The sequence below is a fragment of the Episyrphus balteatus genome, chromosome 2 (assembly GCF_945859705.1).
Source record: "Episyrphus balteatus chromosome 2, idEpiBalt1.1, whole genome shotgun sequence".
Taxonomy (NCBI): Eukaryota; Metazoa; Arthropoda; class Insecta; order Diptera; family Syrphidae; genus Episyrphus; species Episyrphus balteatus.
The window spans coordinates 20,854,905-20,881,119 of NC_079135.1; the positions used below are offsets into that span (position 1 = coordinate 20,854,905).

General features: G+C 32.4%; 2 protein-coding genes across 4 annotated transcripts in view; one reads left to right on the plus strand and one right to left on the minus strand.

Moving 5' to 3' along the window:
* LOC129909071 (actin-related protein 3) overlaps positions 1 to 23,961 on the plus strand; it is a 78,246-nt gene extending 54,285 nt beyond the window's left edge. The window contains exons 1-9 of one of the 3 annotated variants that reach the window (XM_055986019.1): positions 14,893 to 14,987; positions 15,048 to 15,137; positions 15,293 to 15,473; positions 15,543 to 15,749; positions 22,350 to 22,457; positions 22,517 to 22,808; positions 22,868 to 23,112; positions 23,170 to 23,253; positions 23,317 to 23,961. In XM_055986019.1, the coding sequence (XP_055841994.1) occupies positions 15,094 to 15,137; positions 15,293 to 15,473; positions 15,543 to 15,749; positions 22,350 to 22,457; positions 22,517 to 22,808; positions 22,868 to 23,112; positions 23,170 to 23,253; positions 23,317 to 23,412 (1,257 nt within the window). In that variant the 5' untranslated portion in view covers positions 14,893 to 14,987; positions 15,048 to 15,093 and the 3' untranslated portion in view covers positions 23,413 to 23,961. Of the gene's footprint in view, positions 1 to 14,892; positions 14,988 to 15,047; positions 15,138 to 15,292; positions 15,474 to 15,542; positions 15,750 to 22,349; positions 22,458 to 22,516; positions 22,809 to 22,867; positions 23,113 to 23,169; positions 23,254 to 23,316 lie in introns of those variants that run through there. The other 2 variants (XM_055986020.1, XM_055986021.1) reach the window with 2 other exon arrangements.
* LOC129909072 (syntaxin-7) lies at positions 1,925 to 11,451 on the minus strand. Its single transcript, XM_055986022.1, has 6 exons — positions 10,939 to 11,451; positions 10,762 to 10,831; positions 10,530 to 10,674; positions 2,457 to 2,720; positions 2,237 to 2,392; positions 1,925 to 2,178 (listed from the first exon to the last, which is right to left on the minus strand). Exons 1-6 carry the CDS (start codon positions 11,033 to 11,035, stop codon positions 2,083 to 2,085), a joined length of 828 nt encoding a protein of 275 aa, XP_055841997.1. The 5' UTR covers positions 11,036 to 11,451; the 3' UTR covers positions 1,925 to 2,082.
* Positions 23,962 to 26,215: the final 2,254 nt, after the last annotated feature.

A 26,215-nucleotide genomic window follows, 5' to 3' on the forward strand; every position in this document is an offset into this window, starting at 1 on the left:
GCATTTTTTTTGCTCGCTACTGTAATACTTGGATTCGCCCGTTTTTGATGCAAGGTCCTTAACTAAAAGAGTAAAAAAAAAATATATCTTATGACAACATCATTTGTAGTAAGAATGAAGAGTCAAGACTCAAGAGCCCTTTAAAATGGGTTGGTGACGTTTTCCCCAGGACATATAATCCCCAAACTAAAATCCCCAAACACAAAATCCCCAAGCTGAAATCCTCAGCAGCAAAATCTCCAAAAAGAAAATCCTCATAGCAAAAATCTTCAAGCCAAAATCTCAAAAAAAATATGTTCAAGTAGTGAATCATGCGATCAAATCGCATGATTTACTTTTTGAACATATTCGTTTTGGACATAATTATTTGCTTTTTTGTTTTTTGATTGGAAATTATAGCCTAATCCATTTATAATAAGCTTTTTCGTCCTTTATTTAATCTTCATTCAATAATCCCATCCATAGTAACTTTTGTTATGAAAATCAACAGACAACAGACCATTTATTAATAATTTTGAAAAACTTCAAGTGCATTCATAATTTGTTCTTTAAAAATATACAATCGTTATCATTTCATAACGGTAAAAGAATGTCATTTCCATGCCGCAAGAGCAACGGCGGCGTTAGTAGTAGAAACTGGACATTGGGGATTTGGAGATTTTGGCAAAAAAATTGTTTCTTTGGAGATTTTGTCCATGGAGATTTTCTCTTGGAGATAGCAAAAAAACTGAATAGCAAAACAATTGGAATGGAATACAACAACAAATTTTTGACCACCTTTTTTATTAAATGTTGGCTAGCCGCACAATTTCTGTGGGCTCCTAATTAAATATATGGGGACCCTGAAAAATTAAGTGGATGTTATAAATGCAAAAAACAAAAATAACATCATTTCAATTTCAAGACATCTGCATGAATGCCCATTGGAGCATTTGATGGCTTTTCCAAACATGGCCTTCAAAAAATACATAAAGTGTTTAAATTAGAGACAGAAATTTTTAATAATAAGGTGAATGAGCCTTTTTTTACAACTACAAGCCTTAAATTTAAGGTCTCAAGGAGGGTATCAGAGTGTAAGACGGGCATGTTACAATTGTTAGGCCTCAATCCTTGCTCTTGATCTACTACTTTCCTTGAGTTTTACTGACTTTTTAGTCGATTGGATACGAATTGAAAATTTTCCCACGTTGAATAAGTCAATTAAATAACAACAACAACAAAATATTTCGTGTTTGAATTTGGTAGATTTTGTTTTTATTTTCAATAATTTGATGTTCTTTTTTGTTTGTTTGTTTTTTTTTTTTTTTTTTTGTTAGAGATTAATTTTAATTATAATTCTTTATAGTTTTCACGTTTAACATAAATCTTTTGTTGTTAATGCATTTTGTCTTCTTAAATTTAAATTCAAATTAACTCTTTTTATTTTTATTTTATTTTTTTGTGTTTTTAATTTTTGTTCTTGATTTTTGCCAAAAATTTACTATAAACGTGAGGGATATATAATATAAGTTTGGTAATAATAATGATAATAATAGTATATAATTTACAAATTAATAAAATTGATAAGTAATAATAATATTTATAATTAGATCGCACACATCACCAGCAACAAAAACAGAAGCTTAATAACGATGAAAATAAAATCATCCAATGTTTTTATTTTTATTTATTTTTTTTTTTAGAAGAATATTTTTTTTACATTTTGGTTTTCTTCTTTATTATTTTTAGTTTTTGCTTAAATATAAAATTAAATTTTTTTTAACACAAAATAGATACCAAGGGGATTATGTTGTAAATATAATTTAAATTCCTGTGTTTACCACATAATTGAAAGTTCTAGTTGTTGTTGCTTTTATTTTCTAGTTCTATTCTTTGCTCTTTTTTGTTTAGTAAAATATTTTTCGTGTTGTTGCTGTTGTTGTCCTTATTTTTTGTTGGAGTGTATTAGATTGCTTGTTTCCTTTGTTCATTCTTTAAAGGGGGGAAAGTTGAGAAAAGGACGTCTTTTTGTTTTTCTTTTTGCGATTTTTCTTATCACCTTTTCATTTAGAGTTTTCATTTAATTTTTTTTGGGATTTACTACTAATTTGAAAACCTCATAGAAATGATTATGACAATAACTATAAATATTGCAAGTAGGATGGACAGCAAGATAAGCTTCTTCTTTCGAATTTTGTTCTAGGAAATAAAAAATTGATTAACGATTCTGTTTATTTGCATAATTTAATGAAAGTACCTTGTACTGGCTGGCTTTGCGAAGATTCTCCGATCCCGATGTAACAAATACACTAGTTTGTTCTACAGAAGATTCAATTGAATCAACAACCAATCCCTGCTCATAGACCATAGCACCAAGTTTTTTGTAGATTTCGTTTACGCCAACAATGTTGTCCTGCAAGTTAAAAAATCATGGATAAGTATTAGTAATTTAGAGAGTCTTTTTACTAAGATAATACCTCTAATTCACGGATTGCACGTTCTTGTTCCTCTAAGGCTTGTAAATCGATTTCTTCTTGCATCTGAGTTTGTTGTTGTTGCTGATTCTGTGAACCTTTGCGATTGAAAAAGTTATCTTCAAAGAAAGATTTATTATTTTGACTGCCATTGCTGCTGGCACTTCCATTGCTATTTGACCCAGGTGGCTTAGCAATATTGTAATTATTTGCTCTCGCTTGTCGAACTGCATTCTTTTCAATGTCCACGGTTTTGCGTTGAAGAGCCTATAAAATAAAACATAAGTTAATGATTTTCGAGGCAAAAAAAAAATGTGTGTTTTTAGCTTTTATTAAAAATTTCAAAATTTTTATCATTTTCATTTAGTTTTAAGAACAAATTGCGCTGAAAACTTACATAAAGTAGTCCCTGAACGAAAATTACAATCTTTACTACAATGCAACTTAGGAAATGCAAAACTAAGGAAATTGCTTCTGTCACGCAATATCGAAAGGTATTTATGTGTTCCAACCATGGAACTTTTAACAACAACACTAGTGCCATTCATTTTGAACTACTTTATTAGTTTCTAAGCCACGTGGTAGAGGAAGACCTTACCTTAGGTGGCGCAACCTTACAATCAACATCACAGAATATATCAAAAATTAAGGTAGCGCTTTGAAAAATGTTTATTCTAACAAATTTCAAAGAATAAATGTCAATGAAAGAAAACAACTTAACCAAGGAATTTAAAGCTGTACAAAGCCGAAAACAACTACCGCTTCTCTATTGAAATGGCATATTTACTTAGGGTGATCAGGACCTTAAGACGGCTTCAGTTCCATCTTCCCCTTCTTCTAGCTCTAAGCATTTTTCTCTAAGAGTTTTTTAACCTTCATCAAAGTCTAGCCTTAAAACAGGATTGGGATGATTAGAGTCTTGTTTAGAAACACTTTTTTCATTTGATTTCAGCGCTGGTGTTGTTGTCTTAATGACTGTCTTAGGTGTCCGATACGTACGGTGACCATCCGTCCCGGTTTACCCGGGACTGTCCCGTATTTCTACAGCTTGTCCCGGGTTTTTATTTAAGAAACCCGGGACGTATAAGTGTCCCGTATTTTGTCATTTGTCCCGTGATTGTCGTCCCGTATTTTCACATTCTCTGATTTTTATATTCAATATTTTAAATGCTTTGTACGGAAAACAAGAAAACAGTGGCTGAAAAAAATTTTTTCTAATTTTTCGGATAAAGCATTAAGCCTAGTACGCTCCTGAAGCAAAACGAAAATTTTTCTAAGTCTCCAAAGTCAAAAAACTTTTGCTGCAAGAAAAAATGCCTGAACAAATAAGTGGGAGTGACAAACGATTGAAAACTCTCCATACATTCTAGCACAGGTAAGAATTTCGTTGCCTAAGCTGCGTATTGTGCAACGAAAAGCAAAATTTTCTGGTTTTCGTTTCACCTCTAGACTAGGCTTTAGTTTTAGATTTAATTTTAAACGTTCGTCAATTATTTAATTCCAGCTTCTGTTTGTCAGGTTACTACACCAGGAATAATGTTTTCGAATAAAGAACAACATAGCTATGGAAGAGTACAGAACCCAGATAAGTTTCAAAACTTTTAAGGGCATGTTAAAAGTTTTGTTAAAGATCATACAATTTCAAAATCATTTAAAATAAAATAAATATGTAAAAACAGCTCTCCCGATTTTGATTAAAAAAATATTTTCTTAGAAGTTATTAACAGACAATATTATAAAACCATTTTCTTGATTTCTGATTTCGGATGCGACTTAAATGATTTCAACAAAAACGCTCCCATAAAGGGAGCGTTTCGTACTATCGTTATCCCTTCCCCTTTTTATTCGAATAAATTTAAGTTTATTCGAAGTGTCAAATGTGTCGGTCCATGTTTTGGTCAACTCGTGAGTTTTTTTTTAGGCAATCTTGATATCAAAATAAGGAAAAATTATGAAAACTCATTTAAAAAAATTAAATTTTTTTTGAAAAATCAATATTTTCAAAACAATCCAACGAATTTTTATCTGTCCCGGGTTTCGCTTCCAGAAATATGGTCACCGTACCGATACGTCAATATTGACAGCATATGAAATATTGCTTTAATTGAAGGTTTAAACAATTTTTGCCGCTTCCGCTTTAATGTTCACCAAAGCGTCACAATCATCGTCGGCATATGCAAGCTGCTAGAGGGACTTTTGAAAGATGGTGTATCTAATGTTGACCTTAGAGTTCTGTATTATAGTGTTCATTATTTTGTTCAAAATGTCGCATGACAGCATGTGTCGGCGTCGCCTAGTCTAAAACATTTTTTGACATCAAAGGTATCATTGAGGTCATTTTCGAAGCCTATGAGCTTGCCAGGGATGCGAAAACTAGAGATGGTTCTTTACAACTCGTCTCTGTAGATACTGTCATACGCGGCCTCTAAATCGGTGAATAGATAATGAGTTTCGATTTGATCTTGCTTGTTTTTACTTGCTTTATAGGGCAAGTATTGGTATCGTGTGGAAAAAAAAAATTTGAGGTTTTAATCAAAACCAACATTCCGATGATGGAGAAGTCCGAAAAAGTTTCAAATTTGGTAGGTACAGATAGAATTCTGAAAGTTGTTGACGAAGAGCTTCCTAATACGGCAAAAAGTAAGTTACACGCGATGTTAAGGGGTTTTAATTGGAATGTGAAAACTCAAAAATTGGCAAATTTCTCCAATTTTAAATCAACTCATTTCCTCATCTTTTTTATAAAGTAACAAATCATTTCTTTGATCAGAAATAAAAAAAAAAAAAACAACAAGGATGAAGCATTCAACGTTTTTTTGGATAACAATACTTACAAGCAGTACAAACGACATCAATTTTATCTACTGATCGAGATCTTGGGACTCGTTGTGCCAAAGAACGGGAAAATGCTTCTGAATTTGTGTTGTTGAGAAAAAAGAATGCCCTAAGCCTAAAATATATGGAGAAAAAAACCAAGCGTTGATACGGATGAGACCTACATATATTGGCTTTAAAGGACGTCAGGTTAGGTTAGGTAGAAATGGCTGTCAGGAAAACGACTGACACACTTAGACCACTAATTGGTCCATTGTGATTCCATGATTTTGCAAGGAAATTCCTCACTTATTAAACCAGTTGGAGCTTTTAATGAAGCGGTGAAGGTTGAAGATGTCAGTATTGATTAGTTCACTAGTATCTTCTAAGAAATATTTTTCCAAGTATTTTTTACGTCTACTGGAAAGGGCAGGACATGAGCAGAGAAGATGTTGGATTGTTTCTTCTTCTTCCTCATCAAGGCAACTTCTACAGAAGTCGTTAGAGACTACGCCAAGTCTTATGGCGTGTCTACCTATAAGACAGTGTCCTGTTAAGACACCTATTACAGAGCTGATATGCAATCTGCTTAGAGACAGTAAATTTTTTGAACGTTTTGGATCTAGCCTAGGCCAGATCTGCTTGGTCGTTTGGCAAGTTATAATGTTTGTTGCCTCTATAGCTTCTTGCTTCAGCATGATTTTGTACGTTGCGATTGGTATACCAATATTTGCCTTGTTGGGTAAAATTGGTATTAGAGTTCCATTTCTGACGAGTTGGTCTGCTTCGCAGTTTCCCAGAATATCTCTGTGACCCGGCACCCAAAAGAAGTGAATGTTAAACTGTTCTGACATCTCCATGAGAGATGATCGACAATAGTAGATAACAAATACGATTTTGTTTTTCAAAAAACCATCCTCGGAACTTGCTATGACGATTCTTATTTTCAAACTATAAAGTGTTTTTTCAAGCACAACTGTTTTCATGGAAGTCCATTACTATACTATAAAATTGCTTATTGGTTTGGTGAAATATGTAGAATCTAGTTAAATATTAAAGTGAGCTTTACATTTGATTACACTGGTCAACAAAATTAAAATTTTTTTTGTTACAGAAACCAAGGTATATTATAATTTATAACAAATAACCAAACGCCAAGAAATAACCTCGAAAACTGGTAGAAAGCGGCATTTTCAATTTTCTAGCGGGATTATCTCAAAAACGTAATGTGAGCACCCAAAAACCCTATAGAAAAGTATATTTTGGTGTCTGTAAAAAAAACCTTGTTGACCAGTATTATTAGTAGGGCCCTATCCCCTATAACTCTTGTGGCATTTATAGTTTGCTGAATATTCGAGTGTGATTCTGGTCAAGGAAGACAAAAATTGCGACCACTAATCATTTTGCTCATGTCAGACTTTGGTCTGAACCTACATACTCTGGTCAGATAAATGCATGAGCTTATTAGTGTAATTATGTGTTTAGTTGTAGGAGGGAAACTGAATTTTTGCTCCTGTCCAGTACAAGAGTCGACAGCGTTAGTGCATCATGCTGACGGCTGCTATACTTGGTTCCGAATCCCATTCAGCGACATAGGGTCTATGACGATTTCATCTATCTAATGACTCAGTGAGCAAGTCTTTTTTTCGAAAGAGTACAAGGTTATTGAATCTATTGACAGAATAGCTTTGTCATGTATGGACTATAAGTTGTATAAGACAGGAGTCGTTAACGTGACTTGCTGATGTTTTAAGTTTTGGTGCATTTCAATGAAATCACTGTCAGTTATGTTGAAATACGACACTTAATATAAATCTACTGTGTGTTTTTGAATCTAAGTTAGCAATTTATTATTTTGTTTTTCTTGTCAATAATTTTCTATTTAAATTTTCACTTCTTGTTAAACTGCGAATTGAGTTGGATTGTTTCTTTATATTAAATAAACTTAATTATATTTATTGTTATTATCTGGAATTGGTTTTAATTCAATAAGAGAAGTCAACAGGTTATGGGCCCAGATATGGAAGACAATAAATATAGAATTCATCTGTTCGATGGTACCAATTTCAATAATTGGAAATTTCGGTTGTTGGCATTGCTGGAGGAGCATGGCCTTGAAGATTTTGTTTTTAAAAAATTATCTTATGTTTTAGAAGCCGAGCCCGATGCAGCAAAGAAGGAAGTCTTAGTCAAGAAAGAAAAGAAATGCAAGTCTCTCATAATTCATCGCATAGCAGACAGCCACCTCGAGTACGTCAAGGATCAAAAAACGGCAAAAGAAATTTTTGATAGTCTTTTCTTTTGAGAGAAAAAGTATTGCGTCACAACTTTTTTTAAGAAAAAGCATTTTGACTCTCAAGTGCCCGGAAGGAGGAGACATGGAAGAGCATCTTTTGAGGTTTGACAAACTGGTTCGGGATTTGCAATCAGCAGGTGTTACCATGGAAAAAGTTGATGTTATTTGTCATCTTTTATTAACAATGCCCCCTTCTTTTGAGACGTTGGTAACTACCTTAGAAACTATGGATGTTGAAAAACTGACTATAGAGTTCGTTAAAAGCCGAATCCTTGATGAAGCGAAAAAGAAGACAAATTCAGAAGTTCAGCATAGCGATTCCGTAGCAATGTATTCGAAAACCAAACTCAAATGCTATAAGTGTGGAAAACTTGGGCACAAGCGCTCTGAATGCAAGAGTAGCAGATGGCAAAACCAAAATGAACATGTTGCCAAAGCAAAAGTGAGTACCACTGATGACGAAAAGTTTATGTTCATTACACATTCAGGAATGGGTCTAAAAGCTGAGTCTAAAAACTGTTTAAATTTCTATCTGGATTCTGGTGCTACAGATCATATGGTAAACGATGAAAGCTATTTGACTAAATGTAAAGTTTTAGACAGTCCGATTCAAATATCAGTTGCAAAGAACGGTTTTTACTTGATGGCATCGAAAGTTGGAACAGTCCCAGGAACCTTATCAGCAAATGGAAAGAAAACTGCTGGGGTTATCGAAGATGTCCTGTACGTTAAAGATTTGTCATGCAATTTACTTTCAATTCGAAAACTGGAAGCTAAAGGAATAAAGATAATTTTCGAAAACGGAAAGGCAACTCTTTGGAAAGGCGAAAATCTTCTAACGGAAGCTGTTGGTAATGGAAAATTGTACGAGCTATCCATAGAAGTAGATGAAACCCAGTTTGCTGGAATTAGCGCCGGAAAAAGTATTGAGTTATGGCATAAGCGAATGGGTCATCTGAACACTGCTGACATTTTCAAACTAAAGCGAGCTGGAACTGTAGATGGGCTGGATGTATCTGAAAGTGGTAATCAAGAATATTTTTGTGAATCATGTGTTACTGGTAAGCAGCATCGAAAACCACATAAAAGCGTTTCGGAGAGCAGATCATCAAGACCATTAGAACTTATCCATAGTGAGGTTGTGGGACCAATAACCCCAACCACCTATGATAGATGTATGTTTTTATTTTCATTGATGATTTTACACGTTTTGCAGTGGCCTATTTGATGGAGGGGAAACATGAAGTCTTTAGTAAATTCATCGAATATACTGCATGGGTAACTGCTCATTTCGAAACAAAAATATCTCGTTTGCGTGTTGACAATGGTGGTGAATATTCTTCAAGCAACTTCAAGAAATTCTGTTTGGAGCAAGGGATCAGAGTAGAATACACATCAGAGCAAAATAGTGTGGCCGAAAAATACAATCGTGTTATTATGGAAAAGGCCAGGACAATCCTATTAGATGCGAAAGTCGAAAAATATTTATGGGGAGAAGCTGTTGTAATGTCTGTGTTCTTGTCGAATAGAAGCTGTACGCAAGCATTTCAAAACAGGGAAGAGAAGAATGTCACACCTGCAGAGTTATGGTACGGTAGAAGACCAAATTTGAGAAATTTACGTATATTTGGAAGTGCAGCATACGTTCACATTCCTGGTCAGCATCGTACTAAACTTGATTCAAAATCATTTAAATGCATTATGGTGGGATATGCGCCAAATGGTTATCGGTTGTGGAACCCAGTTTCCAAGAAAATAGTGATAGCAAGAGATGTAATTTTTAATGAAAAGCCTTTGAAATCTGACCAAATTAAACCGATTGTTTGGGAACAATCAAGCATATCTCATGAAGATGAAACCGAACTCGAAGTTATATCCGAAGCAGGAGGAGAAAGTCAAGAATGTGATTCGAACTATGAAGAATGTTTGGAAACCCAAGATGTAAGAGAACCCGATGAGATTGAGAAACCAAATGATGAAAATGAACGTCTTAAGCGAACTATTAAACCGTCAAGTAGATTCAATGACTTTGACATGAAAATGTGAAAACATCATTTGACGATGGAAATAAGACCCCCGGTAAGAATCAATGGAAATTTGTAATTGAGGAGGAGTTGCCATCTTTAAAAGAAGGTTATACCTGGATTGCAACAAAACTACCCGAATCAAAGAAAGCGATTAGAAAGAGATGTGTATTTAAAATCAAGAAATATCAATGCGACAAGGTTACAAAATTCAAAGTCTCTCTTGTTGCTAAAAGATTTTCAAAAAGAAAGGGTCAACTGGAGAAAGTAAAATTTCGTTTTTATCTTCGAAAAATCAGGTAGCTGATGTTATGACAAGAGCTTTGTCGAAATTCCAATTCATTGAACTTAGAAAACAACTAGGGATTTATCATCAAGCTGAGGAGGAGTGCTGAAATACGACACTTAATATAAATCTACTGTGTGTTTTTGAATCTAAGTTAGCAATTTATTATTTTGTTTTTCTTGTCAATAATTTTCTATTTAAATTTTCACTTCTTGTTAAACTGCGAATTGAGTTGGATTGTTTCTTTATATTAAATAAACTTAATTATATTTATTGTTATTATCTGGAATTGGTTTTAATTCAATAAGAGAAGTCAACAAGTTAGAAAATTGGAATTAAGAAGCCTCAACTCATACGATCTGTAAGCTCATAAATATACCTTTCCGTGTGTCAATTTTCTTTAAAAAAGAAGGTAAACACAACAAGTACCTTCAAGAGAAGCAATACCTATCACAAAAGCAGAACTAAGGCGCACTTTGTATCACGTTTATTTATTGAATCTGCAAATACATAAACAACTGATAAAAGGCCTCAGACATATAAAAAAAAAGATAACAACGACGATCAAACAAATAAAACAATAATTGTTCTTAAGACCCTCCGGTTTGCGTCTCTTCTTACCTTATCACAAAACCAAAACCCTTCTAAAGACTCACCTGAAAAGATGTCAACGCCGAAGTGAAGTCATCCACAAGTCGATCGCGTTGAATTTTCAAATGGCGCTCCTTGCATTTTTCAACTTCTTTCAATTGATTGTTTGTATCAGAGACCAGTTGATGCGTGTAGGTCATTATTTGATGTCTTTACAAAAAACAAAAGAAAAATAAGAATCATTAAAAAAAAGGCCTTGACTTGAAGGTTTTCACTTTTACTAAGAAAAAGGCTTACAATTGTTTTTTCAAATCGGGCGAATCTTGTGGACTGTTGATTTGATTGACCATCCGTTGCATTGTTGAAACTAAAAACAGAAAAACAAAAGAAGAAAGATGATTCCCAGATTACACTCAAATCCTTGAACTTTGACAGGGTTTTTGTTAAATAACAAAAAGGATCGAAAATCCTTACCATTTTGCAAAATTTTTTGTATGCTTGTGGCAATTGTTTGCGCCAGACGTTGGAAATCAATTTCCGTGAGTCCATTTTCCACCGGATGCATGTCCATTTTAACTAATTCCAATTTTAGTTAGTCTTTTTGGACAGCAAAAAAAGTTAAATTAAATAAATTCAAAAAAAAAAATATACTACGTATTGTAATTTTCTCTCTATTTGGTTGGAATGTGTCTTTCTTTTTAGCAAAGAGGGCGGACAACAAGAAAGGAATGAAGGGCGATTAAAATTAATAAAAAAAAAAAATAATATAGAAATTATTGATATCACACAAAAAATGAGAGTGACAAATGGACAAAGAGTTGGTGTTTTCAGAAAGTCCACATTGTTTTTGCAAATAATAAGAATACACTTTTTGGAATAAAAGGAATTTAGAATATTTTCTTGTTAAATTTAATTAGAATTAATATTTTTTTTTTTTTTTTCGTTTTTTCGTAACAATGGAGAGGACAGAAAATTTTATTTGGATGACTTTTCCTCTGTTATTTCTTTTTGTTTTTTTTTTTTTAATTTTTCGTGATGACACATTTGTTCCAGGCAAATGTCAAAATATGTAGCAGCGCTGGAATGTTTCGTTAAATTTTAGATAGGAGAAGTAGGGTGCAGTTGGGCTTTTTTGTCTTTTTCCTTTCTAATTTGACAGTTCATTAAAGAAGAACAAGACAAAACCAACCAATCAAATCGAAGCAATTCTGAGGAAAACAAAATAAATGCGATTTTCATTGCAAAAAGATGGTCGCGTAAATTTCTCTTATAAAAGTAATAAAATCCTAATAGTTTTCCGTGCTGTGACGTGTTAAACAACATAAATAAAATATTTTTAAACAATTCGATCGTGTTTGGGTTTTGATTTTCCAAAACTTCACAACTTTCTTTTACATTCGAAATTCGATCAAATCAAATTGCGCCTTGAAATCTTCCTCAGAATTGAACTGTCAAAATTTTTTTTTTCAATTTTGTTTAGGTATTTCATTTTTGAAACTGACGTCTGGCTTAAAAGCCCAGTTGGGCGAACTATAAGTCAGCTATTACATGAAGCCTCAAGAGGCGCGCCTCTTTTCAAAACTAATGAGTGCAAAAGAGAAAGAAGATAAAACAAAAAATTATCCGACCGGAGAGTCGTGGGCCAAAATTCTGAGACTCTTTTTTGACGTTTCTTTTTCCACTCTTTCTTTTTTCAACATTTCCTTTCATTTCTTTTTGCTTCTTGGTGGAATACAACAACAACAATACTTAAATTAAAAGAGAAATGTCAAATTTGAGTCTTTGACTCAAGAGGCATCGTGTAATAGTACGCGCCTCACAGAATGATTATCAAAAGAAAATTCGAAAAAAGAGTCAAGCCTCTTGAGGCTTCATGTAATAGCTGACTAAGAGTGGAGGAAGCAAACGGATGATCTGACACGTTCATTTATAGCCCTGTTCCATTGGAGGTGGAAGTTTACTCGTGATTAGAAATCTAGTACAACAACTACACATTTCTATCTCCTCGAGTAGAAGATCATGTGTTAATTCTAGTACAAGATCTACTCATAAGTAAACTACCACCTCCAACAAAACGGGGCTTATTAGACCTGTTCCATTGGAGGTGATAGTTTACTCGTGAGTAGAAATCTAATACAAAAACTACACATTTGTATTTCCTCGAGTAGAAGATCGTGTGTTAATTTTAGTACTAGATGTACTCATGAGTAAACTACCACCTCCAATGGAACGGGGTTATTAACGCCCCAACCCATAGAATCCGTTGCGTGCGTTGCGTCAATCAATCCTTTGAAGTTGAATTATAGGACAGAAAGGGGTGACCCATAAGAGATTTTTTTTTTTAGTTTAGAAGAAAGCTCTGAACAGAGTCTGAACATTCTGAGCACGCTCTTGAACATTCTCTGAACTGAACCACAGTACACATAAAAAGGTAATATCTTCCCAACTGACATTGGTCGCCAAATTTTCAACACATGACAATTTGGCGACCAATGTCAGCTGCTGTAATTCGTAATAGTTTTAAATTAACGACGAAAACGCACAAAAACCGCACACCACTAATTTTTCAACAATTATCGACCATTTTCCGAGAAGAAACACGAAGAAAATTAGCTTTTTTTTCAATTTATAATTTTTTCATATTGTTTTTGTGGAAAAAATTTTACTACTGTCATCTTTCACACGATATTTTTTTTTTTCAAGAATAAAGATTTTTTTTCTTCACCAATTATTGCTTTTTATCAAAAAGAACTGCATACTATAGGCTTAAAAGCCTAGTGCGCTGCTGATGCGAAACGAAAAATTTTCAAGTCTCCAAAGTCAACAACGAAAATGCTAACGAAAAAATATCATCGAGTATTCTGTCAAAGTCAGAATAAAAAAATTCAAAATTAATTTAAAAATCAAACAAAAATCAACAGAAAATAATTTTTAAAGCAAGAAATAAATGAATTAGAAGTGAAAAAACCGTCAACACTGCTCTTTGAGTGAAGAAAAATGCACAGGACAGTAATAAGTAAGTGACAAATGAGTGAAAACTCTCCAATTTTTCGCTAGAGCTGCGTACTGAAAAACGAAAAGAAAAACGAAATTTTTCGTTCATGATTTCGTTAACGAAATTTTGTATGGAAAATTTCGTTTCGCATCAGCAGCGTGCTAGGCTTTATACAACAAAATGGTTTTACAGGCATTCAAAAATAGCCCTGTTCCTTTGAGAGGTGGTAAAATACTACTAGTAGTTTACTAGCGATTTTCAATGGAACGCACTTTCAACGAATTCAATACAAGCCCTGTTCCATTGGAGGTGGTAGTTTATTCGCGAGTAGATCTAGTACTACAAATAACACACGATCTTCTACTCGAGGAGATACGAAAGTGTAGTTGTTGTAGTAGATTTCTACTCACGAGTAAACTACCACCTCCAATGGAACAGGGCTACTTTCGTATCTCCTCGAGTAGAAGATCGTGTGTTATTTGTAGTACTAGATCTACTCATGAGTAAACTACCACCTCCAATGGAACAGCGCTACAAATCGTATCTACTCGGGAAGAAGAGCATGAGTAGATGATAGTACTAGATTAACCAAAACATCTACTAGTAGTAATAGTAAACTACCACCTCCAATGGAACAGGGCTAATCATATGCCTATTACCGAAGACGCAGATGCACTGCGGCGGGAGTGAGAGTCACTTTCACAAGATTTCGTATTACCGAAGCCGCCAGTGCGGAAGTAATAGAATGACATTTGGCTATGTAAGTATCAACAATGACATAATGTCGGCAAGCAGTTTTGTGTGTTTTCGTGGATCGATAATACAGTTTATCCCGGGGAGTTCACATATTGAAATTTGAATCACTGCGTCTTCGGTAATAGGCATGAATGTTTATCGCCAGTGAAAACATGCTGTTAAAAAAGCTTCGAATTTTCTTACACAAAAATACGTATAAAAATATTTCACCCAAACAGTTCTAACATCTTTCGTCAAGTTTTTGTTTTCGTTTTTCGTTTTCACCATCTACTACATTCTCCTGTCATCTCTGCTCACCCAAATAGGGAAGTTCGAACATTTGTCCTTGTCTTCTCTTTCTATTTACAGTTACCATTTTGACGTTTTAAACTCGGCGAAAATCAAAACAAACCAGCAAAAACAAACCAACAAAACAAAAAAGCAAAAAATACAGCATAGAAATATATTTTTAATTCCGTAATTTTTTCGATTTTTAGACACTAAATTAAGTTATAGTAGAACGTTACTACCAAAAAAACACTTGAAATCGATTTGTATGAGTTTTTTTTTACAAACAACAGTTCTTTAAAATTGCGCGCGTCCTTGAAAAATTTGGTTTGTTTTGATCTTCACCCAGTTTAGGAGATATTTTTTTCTATTTTCTTTTGTTCTTTTGGTACTGACAGATGAGCGAAATTCCGAATTGGAATTTTTTTTTCTTTTATCTCTTGCGCTGCAGCCGACGTTTTTTTTCTCGATAAACGAAACGAAAAAGTGACACATTCGTCTCTAGGTGTGGTTTAAAAATTGAAATTTTACACTTATTTGCAATTAAATATTTGAACTATTTAAGTATTTTTGTCAATTTTAATTAAGTTCTAAATAAAACATACAAAATAATGGCAGGAAGATTACCAGCATGCGTAATTGATGTGGGAACCGGGTAAGTTCAATGAATTCTTCCAATTCCAACTCTTCTCCGTGTACTTTTTTTTTGTGTGTGTACAACAATTGACATACTTTTTTTTGCATTTTTTTTTTTCCTCAAAATGGAAGTAATTTAATTTAATAATTTTATTTATATTTGACTTTTCAAAGTTACACAAAACTGGGATTTGCAAATAACAAAGAACCACAATTCATAATTCCTTCGGCAATTGCCATCAAAGAATCGGCTCGCATCGGCGACCAAAATACCAGGCGAGTGACTAAGGGAATTGAAGATTTGGATTTTTTTATTGGTGACGAGGCTTTCGATGCGACTGGTTATTCAGTCAAGGTAAAAGATTGACCGACCAAACAAATGAGTCATATTTGTTGTTTGTTTAATTGTTTTTTGTTTGTTTAGTATCCAGTTAGACATGGTTTAGTTGAGGATTGGGATTTGATGGAACGCTTCTTGGAGCAATGTATATTTAAATACTTGCGCGCCGAACCGGAAGATCATCATTTTCTTCTGACAGAACCACCATTAAATACTCCCGAGAATAGAGAGTATACAGCTGAGATTATGTTTGAGACTTTTAATGTTCCGGGTCTTTATATTGCTGTGCAGGTAAGTTCTTCATTTGATAGGAATTTGTTATTATAAAATTTTAGTTTTGTTTTGTATTGCCATTTGCGTTTATCTGTTATCTCTAAAGTTTTTTTTTTCACAAAAAAGATAATAGTTTGCAGTCTTTAGTTACGATCATGACGGCATTAATATAAAATAAAACATTCTAAAACTTCTTGGGCGAAATATGTTCTTGTAGTATAAATTCTTAAAGGATTGAGCAAATTAGAATTAGATAAAGAAGAAATAAACGTTAACATATTGTACCCATAACTTAAAAAAAAAGTACGATTGTTTCAGGGTTAACATTTTTATAAACAAACCGAGTGCATTAAAACACCAACTTTATGAATCACTCGACATGATCATAAGTTTTTTTTTACCGGATGCAATGATAAAGCGTAATACATTCATGTTTCAGATAAAAAAGTTTATAAAAGCGTATACGAATTGAAATTTTTAGGAGGAATTAAACAATTTTTCACATGAAGAACTAATTAACTTTGAAACAGACTCATCCGATTGAACAACAAAGAAAAGAAGTATTTTATAAGTATGAAAAGCCATATCAAGCCGTAAAACAAAGCTGTTCAATATGTTTTCAAACAAAAGAAATTACGAAAAATTTTTTTTGGGACTGTTCAAGACAATAAAGCATTAAACTCCCATGAATGCTGGTTGGAACAGAAATTTTTTCATTACACATATAAAACTTATACTTTTCTGTTCCGAAGAACCCACAATATACTCATTAAGGGGTTATATCTAGTTGTAAGTGCAAAAAAAAACCTTTTTTGTGGATTTTTTGTGAAGAGGCATTTAATTATACAGGGTGTCCCAAAAGTAATGGATCAAACGAAATATGCTGATAGACCAACTTTCGGACTCTCAGAATTTGGTAACTTGTTCATCCCAAATCCTTACGGTTTTCGATTTAATGCAGTTTTTGTGAAATTTCGAAAAATCCCGACTTTGCAATAGTATTTTGCTTCCTCCGCTCATAATTGATTTTTGTTTTTTACAATTCTTTTACTAAAACATTGCCTAATAATAAGAAATAATTAATTAATCAAAATATTTTTTATTTCATACGCCATTTTGCTGCAAATTAATTAACAGTTCCATGTTTTATAAAAACTCAATTTCTTTCTTTTATTTCAGAGCACCACCCTGAAAAAAATCGTATGGTGTGGCACTGGTTTATTATTTTGAAAACTTGTCGTGTTATTTCAGTTTTCAAAAATGTATAAAAGTTTCCAAAGTTGAAGATAGAACTGAAGATATTACAATTTAAAAGCAACAAAACAGGGCTTTTCAGAGAAAAATAACAAAGAAAAATAAACACATTTTCTCGACTGTTGTTTGTTTATTTCTTTTTGAATAAAAGCCTCGATTTTTGTTTGTTATTTTGCTCTGAAAACGTCTGTTTTTTTGCATTCAAATTAAAATATCTTTCGTTCTAATTTCAACTTTGGAAACTTTTATACATTTTTGAAAACTGCAATAACACGACAAGTTTTCAAAATAATAAACCAGTGCCACACCATACGATTTTTTTTCAGGGTGGTGCTCTGAAATAAAAGAAAGAAATTGAGTTTTTATAAAACATGGAACTGTTAATTAATTTGCAGCAAAATGGCGTACGAAATAAAAAATATTTTGATTAATTAATTATTTCTTATTATTAGGCAATGTTTTAGTGAAAGAATTGTAAAAAACAAAAATTAATTATGAGCGGAGGAAGCAAAATACTGTTGCAAGGTCGGGATTTTTCGAAATTTCACAAAAACTGCATTAAATCGAAAACCGTAAGGATTTGGGATGAACAAGTTACCAAATTCTGAGAGTCCTAAAGTTGGCCTATCAGAATATTTCGTTTGATCCATTACTTATGGGACACCCTGTATAAACATAAAGAATACATATCCATAAAGCAAATTTAATGTATTAAAAGAATTCGCTGTGTATTTACAAAAATATTGGTATTTTTGTAGTAGATCTCCTAGACGACCTCCAAAAAAAAGGTGTCTAGCTCTGGCGGTGAGCAAGATATCTCTGATCCAAGTCACTTAAAATTAAAAAAACTAAAAGATTCATTTTCAGGATAGACGAATGCAGGTAATGAACGAAGGAATAGTCAAAATTTTGATTTTTGACAAGATGGCGGCTTCCCAAAGAAAAAAATCGCCTTTTTCACGAAAATTTACACTGAAAGTGTAAAAAATCGAACTTAAAAAACTTAAAAAATCGAATTATTGTCAAAAAACCTTTTTTCTTCGTTCATTACCTGACAAAAGTATCTAAAAAAATTCTGTAAAAATTTCAAGCCGATTACTCCAACCGTTTCGGAGAAATTTTGCTCACCGCCAGACACCTTTTTTTTGGAGGTCGTCTAGGAGATCTACTTCAAAAATAACGGAACCCAATATTTTTGTAAATACACAGCGAATTCTTTTAAAAAATTAAATTTGCTTTATGAATATGTATTCTTTATATTTATATAATTAAATGCCTCTTCACAAAATTTATAGAAAACTAGCTAACCCCCACCCGCTTCGCTGAGTGCACTTTTGAAAAAATTGAACCTGTTTGAAAATAATTTAAAAACGAAAAAAAAAAGAACTTGTTTATTGTAGTGAACATTAATATATTTAGGCCCAATTTATTCATTCTCTATTCTAATAAAAGTCTCCATTAAAAATGAAAAATCTGTCAAATCGTATACAGATTTTAAAATTTCCCTTTTTAAATGGCGACTTTAAATTTAAGGGAGTGTGAATTAATTGGGCCTTATAGTAATGCTTTTTGATATACAACATTTCTTGCATAGCAAAAAAAATGCGGTTAAAATTATATGCGGTGGTTCCACTGCTCTTGAGTCTTGAAGCATTTTAAAATTATACATTCTCAAAATGCACTCATAAATGAAGAACCGCTGGATACCTTTTTTGTATTTGAAACGAAAAAAATTGCCAAACTGCTTCGTCTCATTTGATACATAGTGATTTCATAATTCCTTTCAACAGATTCTAATGAAACGCAAGCTATATATCCCGCCCTTTGGCACATATTTGCATATGTATTTGATAGACTTCACAGAATTACAATTCTCGAATTTATGTAGGCTTTAAATGCCTTGGAAAATATCGGTGAATATGGCACAATCCACCGACTGCCAACTTCAATATTCACATTATTCACTTTCACGATCATTGATTTTCCATTGCCTTCAGTGGAACGCCCACGACATAAAGGGTATCAATCATTTCCAGTAATTGTTTTTGAGATCAAAGCTCTTGGATAACGTTTCGAACATTTTTCATAAACCACATGGAGAATTACTATTAGCCTAAGAGCCCACAGCAAATTTCGGGAGAGGAGTGATAACCAAAATGTGAGTATGCAGATTTAAAGCCTTATAACGAAATCAAAAGTCTTGCAGCTTTAAATCGCAGCCTTATATTGATTTCGGTAGATTAGATATCTCGATTTTACCAATTAATGTGAGTAGGATAAATTAACGCAAATTCACATTATAAATCATCAATCGATCAATGTCAAGAAGTTCCGCTGATATGATATCATCTATATTATCTTCTGCAATTATATTCACCAGCCAAATCAAAATGAGGGCATGCGGTAACCCCACTCTACTGAGTACATCCAGCACTGTACTTTCCCTAAACCTTTATGTTTAATGATTAAATCCATTAATGATTTTAACTTCATCTTAAACAAATGCGCTATTTTATCATGCCTATCAGCCGGCGATTGTCCAGGCAACAAAAAATCTTTAATTTCAAAATAATTTTGTAGGCTTTAAGCCTACAATAAAAAAAATTTATTTTAAATATAAGAAAAGTCACCTAATTTGTTAAAGGATCTTTAATTTCTATCCACTTCGAGTTGCATGTAAAAGTAATGAGCAAATCCGGACTACGGTAACGACGAACATATGACATAGCATCTTGAGTGTATTAATGCATATGACGTGGACCGCGAGTGTATGAAGAAGACAAAATAGTAAGTTGGATAATATAATTAACGGTGCAGTGCAATAACAATCGCGGCAATAACCCCTGCAGGTGTTATTACCCAAACGAAAAGGAAATATCCCCTGGACACGAAAGTGCCCAGCCAAATTCTCTAACAACCTTGACACTACTCTCTTATTCAGAAGAACCATCCCAAGCCATTTTGAACCCCTCCCTCTACCTACTATACCAAAAAAAAAAAAGAAGAAATTTCAAAGCAGCATTATTTGTTGACGTCAAATGCAGCAACCTCAATATATTTCAGGTTCTTAGCATGAGTAGTTTTTTAGATACAGGACTTGATCACAAAATCACAAAAACCGTAAGTGTATGGATACTGAGTGATAGATTAAAGATTAAAATTATGAAAAGCTTCCCTTTCTTTTAAAAATTTAAAACTTTGCAGTGGTGGTTCTTAACTTTCATAAGTTTTCGGAGTCAGAAACCATAACTTAAGAGTAGTCGAGACGAGACTACCCATAAGTTGCATTAAATATTGTGGTGAACATTCTTATGAGCACTCTTAAGTAAAGACCGCTTAAGAATATCGGCCTCACTCTGTATGCAAAATTTAAGATATTCTATTCAGTGAGCGTGGTGATCGCCCATTTCCGATAAATTCTTTGAAACATAATGGAGACTTTCTCCTGTAGCAGAACCTTGAAACTTGATAGAGTTAATCGATTATAAAAAGAAACAAAATCCAATTACTGTTATAAGTCTGAAACAAAAAGGACTGAGATATAAAATAAGATATGGATATGTTGATTGTTTTACTTGGAAATTTGTCTTAAAATTGCATTTTTTTTTTTTTTTAAGATTTTTTGCAAAATTGCCAAGGATTTTTTTCTTCGGGGCATATTTTTGGAACATTTATTTTGTATTTCATTTCAGTGTTTGTATTTCTTTCAATAGAAAAAACCCTTCATTTTCCACAAGGTGGTTTCAGAAATTCAAACATTTTTATCAATAGAAATGCATACAAAGCTAGAAAAACATTTTTTTTTTCCGTTAAAGATATGGTCAAAATCGTGGTCATTTAACTTTTATTCTCAAAAATTCGATCGAATAAAACAAAAACACTGCTGGATGGATTCAATCGAAATACACATGTAGTGGTTTTGAGGGCACAATCAACATTACTGACTCTCGATATTTCCAACCTGACTATCAAAATATTCTACAAAAGCCCTTTTTTATTTATTTATTTATTTATTTATAAGAATTAACAATAAATTAAAATCTATTATTAATAGAGTTTAAAGAACGCTAGCATCATAATTAATTAATAATTAATATTTTAAATTAATGCAAAAAAAAAAATAAAAGGAAGTTTATTCAAGATTTCAAAACCCTCCTTAATTTTCCTGTGCAATCAGCGCAGCGGTTGTTTAGATATTGATGGTTAAAGACGTACATATATTGATGGGTGGACGTATCAAACTTTAAAAAAGAAAATTTAAGCCGAATGAACAAGTTATCCAATGCATATACATAGTGGTTAGTTTAGAAACATTCTTTCCAAGTTTTTTGCCCAAATAAAAAGAAACGGAAAATTTCGAAAAAAAATAAGTGATGTTAAAAAGCTTGACCATAAGCCCTATGCCTATACTATCAATTTTTCTTGAACATAGTATCTATAGTATAAGCCGTGTTTTATTGGTAACTCAGTAGTTAGTAAAATTTTACACAGGAAACAACAACAAATGATTGCTTAAGATTTGAGTCATTATTTTTAAAAATGGTATACATCACATTTTGCACTCTTTAAAAAATATCATTTTTTTAATCAAAAACAAAAATTTAACGGCTGTTTTTGTTTAAATATTAAAATTGAGTAACTTACACATCCATTGATTGCAATTTTTTGTTTAGAAAAACGATACATTTTAATTGCGGTTATTAATTTAATTTTTATTTAACATGGACTTATACCACTTTCAAATATAATGGCTCATTTGTTGGTTTAGAGAGAAATTTTTTTCTTAACTTATACTTTTGTGACAACAATAATAAACAAAAGTAATCGTTTGTTGTTGTTTAAAGCATGAAATTAATGTTTACTCAGTAAAATACTGAGAACCAATAAAACACGTCTTATAATAGTTAAATGAAATCCTGTATAAATGTTGCTTTTGACAATTGAGTCTAAAATAAAATATTGTGTTCATTCAAATATCATTGTAAGTAATTTCAAAATATAGGTACAATTGGCTTTTATATTTTTGCATTATAAAAGAAACTTAAATATTTTTTGTGAAAAAGTGTTTTTTTTTCTTTAAACCCAATCTATATCCGATTCTCTCTTTAAGTCATTGAATCCTCTATAAACGACCGATTCTGCCTTGATTTATGAATTATTGTCCCCTGATTTTGATAGACTAAACCGTTTGATTTGTGATTTCATTTTCTAGTCTGGTAGTTGCCGATAGAAATGGTGGTTAAAAAAACGCAATAACCAAATGTATCGTTTTTGTAGGAAGATTCAAATTGCAATATAATAATACCATAATTTATAAAAATAAAACAATCGAATTGAAACAAAAACTCTTCTTAATTTCAACAGGCTGTATTGGCTTTGGCAGCAAGTTGGGCATCCAGGCCAGTTGAGGAGCGTACATTGACCGGAATTGTTGTAGACAGTGGTGACGGTGTTACTCATGTCATTCCAGTTGTAAGTATTTTACATATTAAAAATCGTTTCCTTTAAACTAAAACCAATTTTTCCCAAAGGCTGAAGGTTACGTCATCGGTTCATGTATCAAACATATTCCAATTGCCGGTCGCAATATTACTTCGTTCATTCAAAGTCTTTTGCGTGAACGTGAAGTCGGTATACCACCGGAACAAAGTCTAGAAACTGCCAAAGCAATCAAAGAAAAACACTGCTACATTTGCCCTGATATCGCCAAAGAATTTGCCAAGTACGACTCGGAACCGGGCAAATGGATTCGCAATTATACTGGAATGAATGCTGTATCCAAGCAACCATTTAGTGTTGATGTTGGTTATGAGAGATTCTTAGGTAAAAATAATAGTCTTCTTTTCTGGAATGTGTGCTAAATAATTATACATTTTTAATAGGTCCTGAGATCTTTTTCCATCCGGAGTTTTCAAACCCAGACTTTACAATTCCACTGTCGGAAATTGTCGACAATGTCATCCAAAACTGTCCGATCGATGTGAGGCGGCCGCTCTATAACAATATCGTATTGAGTGGTGGATCAACAATGTTCAAGGACTTTGGCAGAAGACTGCAACGAGACATTAAGCGATCTGTTGACACACGCCTAAGAATTAGTGAGAATTTGAGTGAAGGAAGAATTAAGGTAAATTTAATTGGTTTCTATATTTTGTTCTTAAAAATAAGTGTCATCTTCTTTTAGCCAAAACCAATTGATGTGTCCGTCATTACGCATCATATGCAGCGATATGCGGTTTGGTTTGGTGGCAGCATGCTCGCTGGAACGGTAATAAATTCAAATTGTATTTAACTTCCTCATAAATAACAATTTTATTTTTCATTTCAACAGCCTGAGTTTTATCAAGTCTGCCACACGAAGGCTGCCTACGAGGAATACGGTCCTGGTATTTGCCGTCACAATCCAGTATTCGGAACAATGACATAATTTTGGTGCATTTATATTCTTTTCCTACATTTCCCCGCAACACAAACACAGCCCGCATTTGCATTAAATTTCGTTTTTTTTTTATCAAAAAAAAATTGATCCGTCATTCCGTTGAAGTATTGTTTATTTTAATTTTTTTTTTTTTTTGTAATTTGTTAAAATTAAAGACTTCCTTGTTGTCATCTTTGTTAATTTTAAAGCTTTTTCCAAGAAAAACAAAAAAAAAATATTCATAAATTGTTTTTATAAATTTTGTAGACAGGACACAACACATAAAACAAAAAAAAAAAATAGATAGAAATAGAGAGTTGTAAATCGGACGTTATCGTGTATTGTTATAAAAAAAAAATAAATAAGAAGAAAATAACTAGAATTGAAAGAAATAATTAAAAAATTGATTACCATAATATTTACCTATACTTCGCGCAAAAAAAAAAAATTAATAAGCAAAAAGAACAATCCCATAATGAAATTATTTGTAATATTGCAATAAAGTGATTCGATTCGAAGAGAAAAGACAAAAAGAGAGGTCAATCAAAAAATATTAAATTGTTTTATTTCATTCAGAATGCTGCAACAGCTTGAAGTTGACTTATGGGATCAAAATACAAAAGGGGTTGCATGTTTATAATTTCTTACATATTATCACCTTTATGCATTTGCAAATATTTAGTTACAAAAGTTGCCCTCATGACTGAAGCTAAGAGAAAAATAAATCCTTTCTGTACAGCCTTGGATATTATTCACTGATGGATTTTATGTACTTAGGTACTAATATTGAGAAAATCCGACTTCGATGAAAATCTTTTTGACTGTTTTTAAGTAGAAAGAATACTATTGAATTTTATTTCAAAAATTGTAAGAAAGTTCCCTGATGGTTATTGGAGAAATATTAGTTATATTTGCTATATGCACTTTATGCCCTTTTCCAAAAAAAAAAAGATAAAAATATTCCACATACGCCACAGTGACCCTTTAGTTTAAACTTTGAAATTTTAAACAACGCTGTAACAAAAAATAAAAATTAATGAGCTTGGTTGAATATTCTTCACTCTTCTAAATGAAAAGATAGATATGTATAAAGTGTTGAATTAATACTTTGCTTCAGTATAAATTATATTCAAGTGTTAAAGTCTAGTACGTAGCTAAAGCGAAACGAAATTTTCCATACAAATTTTCGTTAACGAAATTTGAGCGAAATTAAATTTTTTTTTATATTTTCAAAACAAAAAAATATTGGTAAGCCAATAAAATAGAAATATTAAACGACTCACAAAAATAAAGTTCAAATAATTGTTTTTTTTTCAAAAAGAATTTGAAATTTTTTTTTTTTTAAATCCGAAAATTATTTTTTTGGGAAATTTTCCATAATTTCAATATTAGATTAAGTAAAACGTTTTTACTAGAGATGCCGCGAACATTGATTTGGCCGAATACTGAATATTCGGCCACGCTCCTCGGCCGAATACCGAATATTCGGCCGCCGACACTCAGAAAAAAACGTTGGTAATTTAAAAAATTTTATACTTTGTCTCAAGAATAGATGTGGCTTAAAAAATTCCCAACAACATCGTATTGTAGTGATGAATAACTGATCTAATTTTGAGATAAATGTGTGAACACACTACCTACTACTGCAAGGGTAGACATCTAAAATCGAATTATATATGAGGACTGTTCGCCAAGATCGAACGGCGGACCCATACAAGTGGTGGTCAACACAAAATTTCATATTTTTACAACATTTGCTAAAGTCTACCCTTCTTCTCCTGGGACAAGTGTTTTGCAGCGAAAGACTATTTTTCGAAGCAGGAATAGTCTACGAAGATAAACGTAATCGTTTACTATTAATAAATGCGGAACAAATAGTTTTCATTCACCACAACTTGCCTTTAGTAGATTATAAGTACTAAAATTACAATTATTTAATAAAACACACATTTTGGTATAATAATTTATGTCTTTTTTTGTTCTCCATTTGGTATTCGGTATTCGGCCGAATAGTTAAACTATATACCAGAAAAATAGGCCGAATACCGAACAGTGGCCGAATGTTCGCGGCATCTCTAGTTTTTATACAAAAAAAATTTAAATCAATTGTGTCGTTAACGAGAAAATCAGACATCGAGAAAACGGTTCTATGTAAAGTACCTACTGTTACTAACAGTTCAAAAATATTTTTTTTTATTAGAAAAGTACGATCTTGTTTGCCACATTTTTTAAATATCAAAATTTTTAGAACCTTTTTTGAGAACAAAATTATTTTTCCAATATGGCATGTTTATTTAATTTCCCTCTGGGAAATCACCACAAACACTTAACTACGAAGTTTAAAATAATTCCCTTTCTTGGTTTAGGCTGCAGCTCGATAAGCATAATTATTGTTTTTTTTTTGTCGGGGCACTTGTTAAAACAAGATTCCACAATCAAAAATTTTCACTTAAGAGGTTATGTCTTGTAATCATGATAAAGCTAATTTGGTTTGTTTTAAATAATATTTAAAGTATATTTTCCGAAAATTTCACATTGATCCTGCAAATAGTTACGGAGAAATAAGAGTAATGTAAGGCTGTCTTAACTTAGTTTAAATGGTCAAAATTTTGTCTACTTTGTTGATCACTACCTGTATTCATCTATCGTAATCGTTTGTTTTTTTTTTAGATCAGATAATTTCGATCAAAAAGATCTTCCTCAACGCAAGACAATTTTTTTTCATTCACTTGTTTAAAATATTGCAAATTTTTAATTGGAAATAATATCCCAAGGAAATTCAAGGTAGGTAGCATGGTAAATTCCAGGAGAA

Bases quoted from the DNA above. Each gene is read 5' to 3' on its own strand.
- LOC129909072 (XM_055986022.1), bottom strand. From the start codon at position 11,035: ATGGACATGCATCCGGTGGAAAATGGACTCACGGAAATTGATTTCCAA. The intron at 2,721-10,529 runs GTGAGTCTTTAG...TTTATTTTATAG, and splicing joins CGGCGTTGACATCTTTTCAG to GCTCTTCAACGCAAAACCGT. The intron at 2,393-2,456 runs GTATTATCTTAG...TTTAACTTGCAG, and splicing joins GTGCAATCCGTGAATTAGAG to GACAACATTGTTGGCGTAAA.